This window comes from Gymnodraco acuticeps, unplaced genomic scaffold, assembly GCF_902827175.1.
Source record: "Gymnodraco acuticeps unplaced genomic scaffold, fGymAcu1.1, whole genome shotgun sequence".
Taxonomy (NCBI): domain Eukaryota; kingdom Metazoa; phylum Chordata; class Actinopteri; order Perciformes; family Bathydraconidae; genus Gymnodraco; species Gymnodraco acuticeps.
Window position 1 is genome coordinate 243693 of NW_022990295.1, and position 14712 is coordinate 258404.

Genomic DNA, 14712 nt, shown 5'->3' on the forward strand with positions numbered 1-14712 from the left:
ACGATGAGGCCTGGCATATAACCCACACCTGACTCAATGCAGAGTGATAATAGGGTTTACCTCCAAATGTCTCTGGTATTGTATATTATACATACCCCACCTAAGTTTAAACCATGGCAGCAGGGGGTGTATACAAAAACATTAGAAACTTAAGTCACATTCTCTTAAGTCTTTTCAGTGCGTGACAGACATTTGTGACATGATCTTCAACCGTTTATAAGCCAATAATCCCCTAATTCCAATATTTCATCACTTTAAATACTGTATCATTGTAAATCCCAACATTTAGTATAAGACTAGAATATAAAAATATCATTTAAAAAAACACTGGTATTTAAGCTCAAATGCCTGTCAGGGTCAGTCTGGTTCCGTCAGAGATCAAAGCTCTTGTGTGTACTACCGTGTGTTAATACTTTCCCACCATGAATAGACCAACTGCAGGGATGGAAAGATCAATAGAATATTTCACAAAAGAAAGTACTGTTACTATAAAGACATTTACCTCATGTTCAATATTATGACTTGGGTAAATATGTTGTATTTACATTGTAGATCAAAGTAAAAAGGTAAAAAAAATGATGTATAGTTGTTTAATCACCTGTGTGAACATTATTCTGTGAGCCTGTTGCACAGCAAACTCCACATTCTATACTGTGTTACATTTTGCTCATTTATTCCCAGTCGTCAACTTCTCTTGTCTCATTGGGTTACTCAAATACTTCTCAAGCATTTTACTTGAATGACTGCTCTGCGGGCAAAAACAGTAGAAAGTGTGTTCACACCTACTGCAACTGGAGGGAACCGTTCCAAAACATACTTTTTAAATAGCCCAAGAACTACTTCAACAATTACTTTATTTTTTCAAGATTGAAATGTAATAGAAAATGTCATCAAAGCGCCATCATACTTGGACATGAGTCCACATTGATTTGAAGTCATAATGGGTTACAGAATGCTACTTAAAGAACAGTTATGTGGCAACAAGTTCAAATGATTTCACTGCACTTTGGTTGAATTTTCCAGCAAACTCGGAGCAGTTAAAATGTGTTATTAGGCCTCAATCTGGTTCGCATTTACTATTGCAAGCTACATTTATGAATTTCCCTGGACTGCGTGTGTTTGTGGCTCATTTCACATGCCATTGAAATAGATAGGTTTGCCTCACACCAGCGCCTGGCATCGCCGCTGCCTCAGATCACGCTTGGTGGTTTGGTAGCACTCGGGCTGTTACCCTCACACATGCCAGCGTACACTTATCACCATTTGGAATTTAAATTGTTTTCAGCAATCAGACCATGTGCTGACACAGCCCAATATCAGACATGTCAGACAGCACGCAGAAATCAGCTATGACATCATGTTGAATAGTTACTCCTCAAATGTCTTCTGCAGACATCATCAATGAAAGGGAGCAATGAGGAGAAACAAAATGAATGTAGTAAGATTTAACAATTTTCCAACTTTCTCAAATTTGGAAAGATACCCAGAAAGCATCTTGATGCTGTCAGATATTATTACACTGTGAGGTGCATGGAGCTGCATTCTTCCTAGATGAGGGACAGTGTTTTTAGTGGAAGGTGGTTGCCGCTTCTGGATGGAAACTAGCACCATAATGTTTAGCTCAGTGCGTTTCCTTGCCATCTTGGAAGCCCTCCTTGGAAATTGTACTCTACCTGTGTCTCATAGTTAATGTAGAACATGGAAACATTTAGCATAATATAGACAAAAGCTTTGTGGCGCATTTTCTGATGGATGAACCCAGCAGGAGGGTCAGTAGCTGGGGAGAAAAGCGAGAGGCGGTAGCCCGTGGAGACACCAGTGTCTAAACAGCAGCCCACGCTACAGTATTGTTCTTGGCCGTGGCGCGTGGCTCTGGAATCCAATCCCACTGGAGGAGCATATACGTTCCAAGCCCTTAGGTCCAGAAAGTGCAAGGGTATATATTTATTCAGAAGGATCAGCGATGCACTTCTTCTACCTCATCAAAGGTGTAGGTCAGCTGCAAATGAGCAGCATTCCTTGATTTCACTGCCAGATGTGGGGGGATTTGTGCAGTAAAGTCCAAGATGAAGCATCTGGGAACTGATTTGGTATCCCACCTTCATCTTCTGCTCACCTTCGCTGAAGTGACCCACAGAGAGGAAGACTTTCAGATTCAAGGAAGGTGTATTGGAGCCTAAAACCTTTATCATCGCCAAGAAGGTGGTTGCCAAGCACTTGAGAAGGAATATTGCTGGAAAAATATTATTTGATTTGTATGTGGTCTTTGTAACCAGCGGCCTCTAGAATCTACATAACTTCTTGCAGTGCTAATGTTAGCGGCTGCTCATTAAAGAGGCCCTATTGTGTATTTATTTTTGTTTCATTTCCTTTAGTCAGTTATATAGGTTTGTGGTATATGTAAATGTTCTGCTAATGCTAAAAACAAGTCGCCTCTGGAGGGACTTTCTCTCCCACACTACCTGCCTGAAACGCCTCCATTGGACTCCTTAGTCTACTTCGGTAACATAAGGACATAGCTATATAACACTCGCGCTTCTATTGGCTTGTGCTCCAATACATTGTTCGTGCCCGGGGCATCTCTAAGTGGTTGTCCAATCAAAAAAGAGCCGGCCAGCTAACCGATCAGAGCGGACTGGGCTCTGGTTTCAGACAGAGGGTGAAAAGAGGTGCTGCAGCACAGGCAGTCTGAGAAAAATAAAGAGCTTTTTGAACATTAAAGCATGGAGACATGTCACAGTAGAGACACTAAATACAAATATGAACCTGAATATCAGCATAATAGGGCCCCTTTAAAGAGACATTTCTGTGTGGTTTTTGCTTTAGTATTACCCATTCTCCAAATAACAGTCAACATTTTGTAAGGTTTTGTGTTGCCAGCACATATCAGGGCCTAGACGCTTTTATTCGAGTGCTCATTGGTATTAGACTTATCAGCATCGTGAGAGGCAATACTGGATTTGTACATTGAACATCTACAACCATAATTGTTAGTCAGTTTACAAGCTGATTTTAAGCGGAATAGTTATCAGAGCTTGGCTGATGGGTTCCAAGGTTACTCTTCGACCACTGCGTTCCGTCCAAATGCAAACAGATTCTGCACTCATGCAAAATCTGTTTGTAGAGATCAAGTTAATACAACCTTGCTTGTTTCCTTTTGTTTATGCAACACTTGTGATGGTAGTTATCTACCAATTATCTAAATTATATTTGAGCACCTCAATATTTTCAAGATGTTCATATTATTTAGTGCATTCATTCTTCATGCACACTGAAATCATCACCCACCCAGATATTGAGAAGCTGGAGAGAACTTACGATCCTTGGATCTTGGGATCGCTGTGTAGCATATCAGGTTTAACCTCCAGCCACAAAAATCACCAAATATTTATTGAGGCTTGTAGCTTGACACCGGTCCTTAAAGACGACAGCATGTCTCCTGGCGATGTGGGAGGAAACCCTGCATGGTCTGGAGGAGGCTGAGAGCCCACAGTCATGTCCTGCAGGGAGGAGAGCAACACTCAAGTGTAATATAGTATTGCAGGAAGCAGACCACTCTTACTTGACACGTACGCAAATTAATCTCTCGTGGAATCTTTCTTGACAATCTGCAATTTCATATATGGACCTAGAAGGAAATAAAACACTGACCACAATTGTTCATTTTCTCCAAAAAAATTTAATAAATGCAGATGTCTATGAAATTCATGTATGAAGTGACAAACTGCCTTTCAGAAATACAATCCCGAATATTGCATGTTAAGTAAATGAACCTGTATCAAAACTCGGAAATCACTATCAATCAATAAATGGAAACATTTATAATAAATCAGAGCCTCACTCAATACTAAAAGCCAAACACTTCATCAGTGTAAATATATTTTAAGTAACCAAAATAAAATGTACCCCTGTCCTCCACTGCATACATGAATTGGTCCCTATTCATGGATCCTACATGCCCCAAGGAGCAAGGCAGTCCAAGTTGCATAATAAGCTTCATTTCAGAAAAACCTAAAAAGCACATAGAATACAACGAAAAGGAAATACCAAAGATACATTTCGTATCATACACAATTATGAATGCAATAGACATCTGGGCCTTAACGTCAAAAACTAAAAACTTTTTTTCAGGTATGATAATGCGCTGGACTTTTTCTAACTTTTTCTCCAATCGTCCCTCTCTCTCTTAATCACCTGTCTGTTTAAATAAATGTGTAAAGTGTTTTTCTGGGTGAAAATGACTTGAGTAGAATATTGTGCTGTACATCTGCATTGTAATCCAGATTCAGGAATACATCAGCCAGGCATAAAGCATGTCAAATTGTATTAAGACCCGTGATAAATACATCTAGTCCTCATGTGTTACTGCTTGGCCTTGGAAAACCTTCAGTAGCATGACTCATGCAAGCTGTACGGTTAGTGTTGGGCCCTTGTGCCCTCAGCTCCCATGTGCTCTTCACCTGAGGGATTGTGATGTATGGTCGTTCACTTAACTCACTATCAGTCCCAAATTAACTTTATAGTATAGTAAATGTATCCCCAATTTTGCACATTGCTGTTCAACGCTACTTGTAAAATCTGCACAGCTCTCCACTTTAAATACTAGTATTTTACTAATGTTTTATGTACTTTATATATCAAAGCAAATTCCTCGTATGTGGTATTTATGAATATGTTGCTGTTATGTGCTTCCCAACAGGAATATGTCTTAATCCTGTTATCTTGTTTTGAACGATTCTTCAGTTTTGGGTCATGTTTGAGAATGTTGTGTCTGTATAAAGACTTGGGCTGGCTACCTGACCACAATGTAAAGCCACAGGGCGTCTCAGCTCATTTACATTCTCAGTTACGTACACTAACTGCAGATTCTGTGAGAGGTTCCCATACCCTGGCTGGTTCTCCACAGGCATTAGGAAAAAATACCATCATCATGGGCACAACATGTCCCTGTGTGTCATTTGTAATGTTGCACATCATCCATTCACATCTCCACTGTCAGCAGAAACCCTAAATATCAGCCTGCATTTAAAAAAAGGTGTTTGTAAAGACTTTTGAAAGATGAGCTGGTCTGTGTGTTGCATGGGCAAAACATTTTGGATCAGTGGAAAGCTGAGAGCTGATGTAAAACTCAACCTGAAGTCTGTAATAATAACATTGTCATGCTTGATAAAGCCCAGGATATTCATGAGACTGCACTTTACTCTGGGTCACTCCGGCAGGACATGTTAGTCTTAAATGCTCTCAGTGTCTTCATCTTTTCTTTGATAAAGCAGGAGCTCTGAGCCAAGAGGTTTATGGCACCTTGAGAGGTGTTGCAGGAAATGCCAGTTCACCACACTCCTGTTCTTTTCTCTTTTTGCAAAACGATAAGTCATCTGGATTTGTCGTTTTTGGAGCTCGGGTTTAAGATTGGCGACAGGATCATGTTACAGAAAGAACTACAGCACGGCACCGTCTACAAGTGTATAATACCTGAGGGATTGCAATGGAAACTGACCACAGAACTGCACTTCCATGTCTCTTGTATCGTTTAGCCTCGTCATATTGCTCATTCACTAAATTCATTATCAGACACACTATCACATGTCTCCTCAAGTTATCTTATAGTAAATGTATCCACGCTTTAACCTGATTAAATGGAGATATTAATGACCTCAAGTATGGTCTTTTACAATATGTACATTTACTATACAGTCTTCCTCTGCCACTGAAGCATTGCCTCACAAATTCAATATCTCTAATGGGGCAATTAACTACGTAAATTAGGGGAAGAGAGAGAGCAGAAGAACAGACGAAAATGATTTCCCAGATGTTAAGCCGGTATCACTGCCACATGAGAGGCAGTGACCCTGAACACCTCTCTCATGCTGCTTTCTGACTCACTGAAATTAAAGGTCCCATGTCATGCGCATTTCTACTGATCATAATTCCATTGTTGAGGTATACTAGAATAGATTTATATTGTGCAATTTTCCAAACTCACATTGGTTTCTCATTCAGCATCTCTGTATAGTATGTGTATTCACTCTCTGTCCTACACGGCTTGTTGGAGCTCCTGCCCCCCCACTGTGAGCCCACTGTGCTCTGATTGGTCAGCTCGCACACTCTGTTCTGATGAGTCCACCACCGCAGCGTCCACACGGCGGCGTGCGTTGAAGCTTGCTGGTGGGCGTATCTGAAACTCGACCAACAACCAATCACATGAATCTCCCGCCCCGGACACACAAGCACACAGTTTGATTGGCTAGATCTTGTACTGGCATATGATTTGATTGGCTGACGCTTCCGTCGAAGCTTCAAAAGTTGAACATTGCTCAACTTTTGAAGCGAGCAACGTGAGCAACGTGAGCAACACGAAGCGACGGAACCACAATGCATTTCGGCAAAGCGTGACGTCACCCCATTCAAAGTGAATGGGCAGAAGCGTTGAAGCGGCAACGCACGCCGCCGTGTGTAGGGGCCGTTACAGCGGAACATCAGTGATTATGTGTTACAATGGCGTTAGCAACCCGAAAATGACACCAGTAATGACAAACAGATGAGAATGCTGCGTGGGGCCTGGGTGTCCGTGTTGGCGGGACGTTGCGCGGCTCGCTGCAGTGAGGAGCAGACAGTGTGAGCTGGGTTCATTTCCTGGTTGCTGCGTGGGGTCTGTCACTACCCGATCTGCAGCTCTGCCCGATCTGCAGTGCGCATGTGCGAATAATAGTGAAGTCACGTTGTAATAACAATAACTCATCTCTCTCGAGTTTTCTTTTTGAGCTTTGCTAAAAGCCACTGTGTCAAGTGTTGCCGTCCGGAGTTGTCCAATATGGCGGACCATCTCGCACATGCGCAGTACCGATCGGGCAGGGGGACGGATCGGGTAATGACAGGCCGTGCAGATATGGTTTTCTTTTATTTGGGGTTAAGTACATTGTCAGAATAAGTGAGAAATGGATTTAACTTCTGTTAGACAGCTATCATACTGAATACATATTTATTGTGAATGTGTGCAAAAATGTATGGCATATGGCTATCTAACAGAAGTTAAATTCATTTCTCACTTATTCTGACAATGTACTTAACCCCAAATAAAAGAACCCAATAAAAAGAGTTGTTAAATAATAGTGAAGTCACGTTGTAATAACAATAACTCATATCTCTCTCTCTCTCTCTCTCTCTCTCTCTCTCTCTCTCTCTCTCTCTCTCTCTCTCTCTCTCTCTCTCTCTCTCTCTCTCGTTTTCCTTTTGTGCTTTGCCAAAAGCCACTGTGTCAATGTTGTCCTACTTGGGTTGCCGTCCGGAGTTGTCCAATAAGGCGGACCATCTCGCACATGCGCACTGCAGATCGGGCAGAGCTGCAGATCGGGTAGTGACAGGGTCTGCGAGACATCGAGACATCGCGAATAGACGCCGGAAGGGGGGGGGGGGGGGGGGTGCTGAGGGGGCTGCAGCACCCCCATCTGCGAGGCTCCACTAGCACCCGCACCCACAAATGCGGCGCACTTACAGTGTAAGCGCGCCACAGTTTCGCCACTGCGAGGCTCCACTAGCACCCCCCCAGCGCGTCACAGTTTTGTGTGTGTGTGTGTGTGTGTGTGTGTGTGTGTGTGTGTGTGTGTGTGTGTGTGTGTGTGTGTGTGTGTGTGTGTGTGTGTGTGTGTGTGTGTGTGTGTGTGTGTGTGTGTGTGTGTGTGTGTGTGTGTGTGTGTGTGTGTGTGTGTGTGTGTGTGTGTGTGTGTGTGTGTGTGTGTGTTGTGTGTGTGTGTGTGTGTGTGTGTGTGTGTGGTGTGTGTGTGTGTGTGTGTGTGTGTGTGTGTGTGTGGTGTGTGTGTGTGTGTGTGTGTGTGTGTGTGTGTGGTTGTTAGTGAAACAACAATTCAAAGACAATGGATTTGTTTACTGTAACATCCCTCGTGGACTAAGATCCACACCTGTGATAACAAACTCCTACATTAAAGGGGCCCTCAACACTTTTTTCTCAACTTTGTTTGAAATGTTTCACAAATGTTAGGCTAATAGAAGGCGTATTGTGTCTGTTTGATATACAATTTAGAGAAAATGTTTTGTTTTTTTTAAAGCTACATTTGTATTGTTCTTTCTTTCTCAGATGAGTTGAAAAAGCAGTTAGAGGTGCAGAGGAGACAGAGGGCCGCTCATGGTAAGATCAAAATGACAAATGTTATTCCCACAGCTAAATGTAATCATGTGTCGATAGAAAAACAGAGAAATATCAAACTATATCTACCATACCACCAGCTCAACATTGCATGGGCACTTGAAGCAATTACATGCATCATATGGAAAATGTCCACATTTCGCACTGTTGCCATTTGAAATTACAACAACAGAGAATCCAGGTTAACTTTGCTCCCCAAGCCCAAACTCAAAGAATGAACAAAGCTGCCACAAATGGGAACTCTGCTTATTATGATTTAGATATTGAGCTCTTTATAGAGTATGCTGCCGGTAAACATTGTGACACATTGTGGGCTCTTTTATTTGATATGCAGCGATGCCCACTTCAAAGCTTTAGCAGTAGTCCTGGCTGACTGAGATCTTAGCGACCAAAGACTGGGCGTCACAACTCTAAGACTTTTTCATTTACTCTTCTCCGACTGTTTTGATCAGTGGCATACATGCTTTGAAGAGGAATTCTGGTTGTAAAGGACACAAACATCTTCCTCCGGTTACGGCTCCAAAGGCTTTTCTTGTTATTTTCAGTCCCGCATCAGAGAATACTTCACAGCAGCCTGGCTTCGATTATTCAGGGGCAAAACATAAAACATTGTATTTTTGAAGGAAATGCAGTCTCATGTACTAGCATCTACTAGCTTCTGGGCATTTTCACTGTACTTTATTTGAGATTGTATCTACTGCCGTGTATCTGAAATGGTGGTAGGAGTACCCATAAGGGTCCTTTGCAGTACTACAAGATATAAATCAAATCAAAAGTTAATTTAAAAAAGATCAGTTATGTAGGAAAAAGGATTAGGGCCACATGTGAAAGATCTTTGGAGATATGACCAAATGTTTTTTGTTTTTTTTGATAAATCAGAATTATGACTTAATCTAATTTCTAATCCTTTTCCGTAGTTATGCAAGGTGGGTTAGAACAACAATTGGTGATTTACTAATTGGTGATTTTAATCACTGATATATTTCTAAGATCCCCCAAAATATTGTATAAGAAGCCAGTTTCGACTACAGAAAAGGGAATTTTGGGTTAAATTGAGCTGCAAAAACTTTGAAAACATTGAGAATTATGGAAAAACATAGCTCATGTCATGTTTCTCACTCAATTTCAGCTCATAAAAGAGACGCATCTCTTAATGTTATTCTATGATGCCTTAAAATGGTTTTGCAATAAATGTAGCATTTGTATGTTATTGTTAGTTCCAAGGTTGTAGTTTAGTAGTGTCTTATCTCTAAAACATTTGCCCGGTCTTGTGCCTGTCCAATCCTACCCCAGCTGTAATGCAGAATCACCAAGAGGTCGAGGAGGAGTACGACCCCGTGGAAGAAAACCTGTGCAAACACATAGAGCAAGAAAAGAAGGCGTAAGTGTATTAAGAGTTCACTTTCATTTCTCCCAACACACTGCTTAGATTCATTAGTCACAGCAGATGCTGTTACAACATGGACAAAAGAGTAATTTGCTGCTGCTAATATCCCCTGTCAGTTACAAGAGCGCCATCGGGCGTCTCAAAGCTCTGAGGACGGAGATTGAGCACCTGCAGCTGCTGTTGGAGAGGGCGAAGGTCAAGCTCCAGAAAGACTTCCATCAGTGGTGGAGCAGGGAGGCTTCCAGCGTGCAGGTGATGGACCTCACTTTATCTCTACCTATTTATGTGACAACAGCACATAAAGCTCCTGTTAGAATGACACCATGGCAAGGGTAGTGTCTCTAAAACCATGTTTCTGAAATGATGTCTGTATATTTATGTGTGTTTGTGTGTGTTTTCTGAATATTGGCCTCCACGGACAAGTTAGTTTGTGTAAGTGAAAATGCAAGTGTCTCTGACTTCGGAGGTTTTTATGGCACCAGTGTGACCCTTGCAGCCTCTGTTCAGCATCATGCTGAATGGGCCCTGGTGGGAAGATACGTAGGAGGAAACTCATTTTTACAGAACTCCATGTGGCCCAAGCAAGAGCCAGGAGAACAGCAACAGCATCAATACACTCTGAGAAGATAGAGCTTTAACAAGGACCACATGGTCAAGAGGGTTCTCAACAACACAAGGGGGGATAAGAAGTGAGTCAATGTTTATTTTTAGTCAATAATAATCACTGTCTGTTTGTTCCTAAAGGGTGGTTTGGATGTTTTGAAGTGGGGTTGAATTAAGTACTTTATAGTCAGTGTTTTAGTGTTGGAACGCTCCCATTTTGGAGAAACTGACAGTAGTGAATCGACTTAGACTAAGCAAAGTACTGCTATTGATTGGCATTTCAGCAAAAAACGTATTTTAGCCACCTTAAAGTAAGGCCCCACTTAAAATGTTTATGATATATTTCGAATGTACAAAAGTTATGATATATTTAGCCCTAATGGAGTCTGGTGGCTTTGATGAAAGCATATTTTACTTCAGTTCTTCAGTTAATCCGGACATCCTAGCTGTCTCACGGCAAGATAATGTTGAAAGAAAAAAATGTATTATAAATATAGAAAACATATTGAGGCTTGTCTTTCAGGGGGTTAAAATACATTTTGCTGCAACCCCCTGTCCATAGAAGCACATTGCTTAGTGTGACGGGGTTCTATTTGTCCGTTCGAAACACTGGCCCAGTCGGTTGTTTTAAGCTCCAAAACTTTAATTACAACAGCAACAAAAAAATAGCGAAACAGCACAACTTAAACAAACAAAATAAAAGTCCAAATCAGGCCGTCCATTACTCATGGAGAGTAAACGTGTTCTGCTGTTGCCTACTCTGCAGCAATCTCCCGAACACGTCCCAGCTGTTGCCTTCACTGCAACATTCCCCCGAGTGACCACTTCCAGGGCCAAACCCAGTCCCTTTTGAACCCATAGCCCCTCCCACCAGGCTTACCGTCAACAGGTGACACAATTAAACTCCAAACCACATTGTCAACATAAAAATCCGACCCAAACATAAACAGGTTAACTACCTCTTAACACAATCATTCCCCATAATTAACAAACGCAAAATAAATAAGAAATTGCATGGTTCATTTCACGGAAGAGAGCAGGAAATGTTTGGTGTGTGTGTGTGTGTGTGTGTGTGTGTGTGTGTGTGTGTGTGTGTGTGTGTGTGTGTGTGTGTGTGTGTGTGTGTGTGTGTGTGTGTGTGTGTGTGTGTGGTGTGTGTGTGTGTGTGTGTGTGTGTGTGTGTGTGTGTGGTGTGTGTGTGTGTGTGGTGTGTGTGTGTGTGGTGTGTGTGTGTGTGTGTGTGTGTGTGTGGTGTGTGTGTGTGTGTGTGTGTGTGTGTGTGTGTGTGTGTGTGTGTGTGTGGTGTGTGTGTGTGTGTGTGTGTGTGTGTGTGTGTGTGTGTATAATACCTGAGGGATTGCAATGGAAACTGACCACAGAACTGCACTTCCATGTCTCTTGTATCGTTTTAGCCTCGTCATATTGCTCATTTCACTAAATTCATTATCAGACACACTATCACATGTCTCCTCAAGTTATCTTATAGTAAATGTATCCCACGCTTTTAACCTGATTAAATGGAGATATTAATGACCTCAAGTATGGTCTTTTACAATATGTACATTTACTATACAGTCTTCCTCTGCCACTGAAGCATTGCCTCACAAATTCAATTATCTCTAATGGGCAATTAATACGTAAATTAGGGGAAGAGAGAGAGCAGAAGAACAGACGAAAATGATTTCCCAGATGTTAAGCCGGTATCACTGCCACATGAGAGGCAGTGACCCTGAACACCTCTCTCATGCTGCTTTCTGACTCACTGAAATTAAAGGTCCCATGTCATGCGCATTTCTACTGATCATAATTCCATTGTTGAGGTATACTAGAATAGATTTATATTGTGCAATTTTCCAAACTCACATTGGTTTCTCATACAGCATCTCTGTATAGTATGTGTATTCACTCTCTGTCCTACACGGCTTGTTGGAGCTCCTGCCCCCCCCACTGTGAGCCCACTGTGCTCTGATTGGTCAGCTCGCACACTCTGTTCTGATGAGTCCACCACCGCAGCGTCCACACGGCGGCGTGCGTTGAAGCTTGCTGGTGGGCGTATCTGAAACTCGACCAACAACCAATCACACGAATCTCCCGCCCCGGACACACAAGCACACAGTTTGATTGGCTAGATCTTGTACTGGCATATGATTTGATTGGCTGACGCTTCCGTCGAAGCTTCAAAAGTGAACATTGCTCAACTTTTGAAGCGAGCAACGTGAGCAACGTGAGCAACACGAAGCGACGGAACCACAATGCATTTCGGCAAAGCGTGACGTCACCCCATTCAAAGTGAATGGGCAGAAGCGTTGAAGCGGCAACGCACGCCGCCGTGTGTAGGGGCCGTTACAGCGGAACATCAGTGATTATGTGTTACAATGGCGTTAGCAAACCCGAAAATGACACCAGTAATGACAAACAGATGAGAATGCTGCGTGGGGCCTGGGTGTCCATGTTGGCGGGACGTTGCGCGGCTCGCTGCAGTGAGGAGCAGACAGTGTGAGCTGGGTTCATTTCCTGGTTGCTGCGTGGGGTCTGTCACTACCCGATCTGCAGCTCTGCCCGATCTGCAGTGCGCATGTGCGAATAATAGTGAAGTCACGTTGTAATAACAATAACTCATCTCTCTCGAGTTTTCTTTTTGAGCTTTGCTAAAAGCCCACTGTGTCAAGTGTTGCCGTCCGGGAGTTGTCCCAATATGGCGGACCATCTCGCACATGCGCAGTACCGATCGGGCAGGGGACGGATCGGGGTAATGACAGGCCGTTGCAGATATGGTTTTCTTTTATTTGGGGTTAAGTACATTGTCAGAATAAGTGAGAATGGATTTAACTTCTGTTAGACAGCTATCATACTGAATACATATTTATTGTGAATGTGTGCAAAATGTATGGCATATGGCTATCTAACAGAAGTTAATTCATTTTCTCACTTATTCTGACAATGTACTTAACCCCAAATAAAAGAACCAATAAAAAGAGTTGTTAAATAATAGTGAAGTCACGTTGTAATAACAAAAACTCATATCTCTCTCTCTCTCTCTCTCCTCTCTCTCTCTCCTCTCTCTCTCTCTCTCTCTCTCTCTCTCCTCTCTCTCTCTCTCGTTTTCCTTTTGTGCTTTGCCAAAAGCCACTGTGTCAATGTTGTCCTACTTGGGTTGCCGTCCGGAGTTGTCCAATAAGGCGGACCATCTCGCACATGCGCACTGCAGATCGGGCAGAGCTGCAGATCGGGGTAGTGACAGGGTCTGCGGACATCGAGACATCGCGAATAGACGCCGGAAGGGGGGGGGGGGGGGTTGCTGAGGGGGCTGCAGCACCCCCATCTGCGAGGGCTCCACTAGCACCCGCACCCACAAATGCGGCGCACTTTACAGTGTAAGCGCGCCACAGTTTCGCCAATGAGGAGGAATAAAATAGAAAAAAAAAGAGACGTAACAAGGTTTTTGTGTGTGTGTGTGTGTGTGTGTGTGGTGTGGTGTGTGGTGTGTGTGTGTGTGTGTGGTGTGTGTGTGTGTGTGTGTGTGTGTGTGTGTGTGTGTGTGTCGTGTGTGTGTGTGTGTGTGTGTGTGTGTGTGTGTGTGTGTGTTGTGTGTGTGATGTGTGTGTGTGTGTGTGTGTGTGTGTGTGTGTGTGTTGTGTGTGGTGTGTGTGTGTGTGTGTGTGTGTGTTGTGTGTGTGTGTGTGGTGTGTGTGTGGTGTGTGGTGTGTGTGTGTGTGTGTGTGTGTGTGGTGTGTGTGTGTGTGTGTGTGTGTGTGTGTGATGTGTGTGTGTGTGTGTGTGTGTGTGTGTGTACCTGTGTGTGTGTGTCGGCTGTCAGTGGCGGAGTCAGTCAGTCTGTGATCCGCTCCGTCACACTTAGTTTTCTGGGGGCTTGCCAGAAATCATCTAATTTAAGTATGGCTAAGTACCTCATACGACCCCATTCTAAAACATTCAAATTATCCCTTTAAAAAACTTGTGTTTAGTAAACATAACATTTGCAAAAGCGTGGAGAGAAAGATGAGTTGAGATTGGCCAAAACAACACTCTTTGCGTGGCCTTTAAGGCTGGATGGCACATTTTGGAAACCACTGAAGAAGATGCAAAGCAGCAACATCTGACCAACAGCACTGCTGTCTTTAAAACGTTGGTTCTATTCGGTTCTATTTCGTCCCTACTGACCGCCAGAGGCGGTGCTTTAGCACTGGATATGTCCATCGCGCGCATGCACAGCTCGAGTACCAATAACAACAAAGTCACCTGTGACCCACGTGACACCGGCTATATCTGCCGTTGTCGTCAGAGGATCTGTTCCTCTCATCTTCTCGCTGCGCGAGAGTACCGTGGCTACAAGAATGTTCAAACGTTCAGTTTAAACGTTTGATCTGAGGGATTTCTCTGCATGCAGCTGGCCGCGTGCAGCTTCGCGACTGATCCAGTCGGAGTCTTATCGTTTCTCGTTTTATTTAGTTAGCAGTAGCGTGGCTCAGCCTAACTATATCGTATTTACTGCTCCTAGTACTAGACTCCTAGCACTAGGATGGGTTAGATGCAGAGAACAATCTTCACTGTGTGTGCTGTG

The 14712-nt window shown here is 43.1% G+C and overlaps 1 protein-coding gene across 8 annotated transcripts in view; it reads left to right on the top strand.

Moving 5' to 3' along the window:
• Window positions 1–14712, top strand: part of kif6 (kinesin family member 6) — an 87241-nt gene that overhangs the window by 62462 nt on the left and 10067 nt on the right. For all 8 annotated transcript variants that reach the window (XR_004569551.1, XR_004569553.1, XR_004569554.1 and 5 more), the window contains exons 16-18: window positions 8093–8143; window positions 9455–9542; window positions 9665–9800. Coding sequence is in view for 2 of the 8 variants with exons in the window: in XM_034222178.1 (XP_034078069.1) it covers window positions 8093–8143; window positions 9455–9542; window positions 9665–9800 (275 nt within the window). In the remaining 6 variants the exon portion in view is untranslated. The remainder of the gene's footprint in view (window positions 1–8092; window positions 8144–9454; window positions 9543–9664; window positions 9801–14712) is intronic.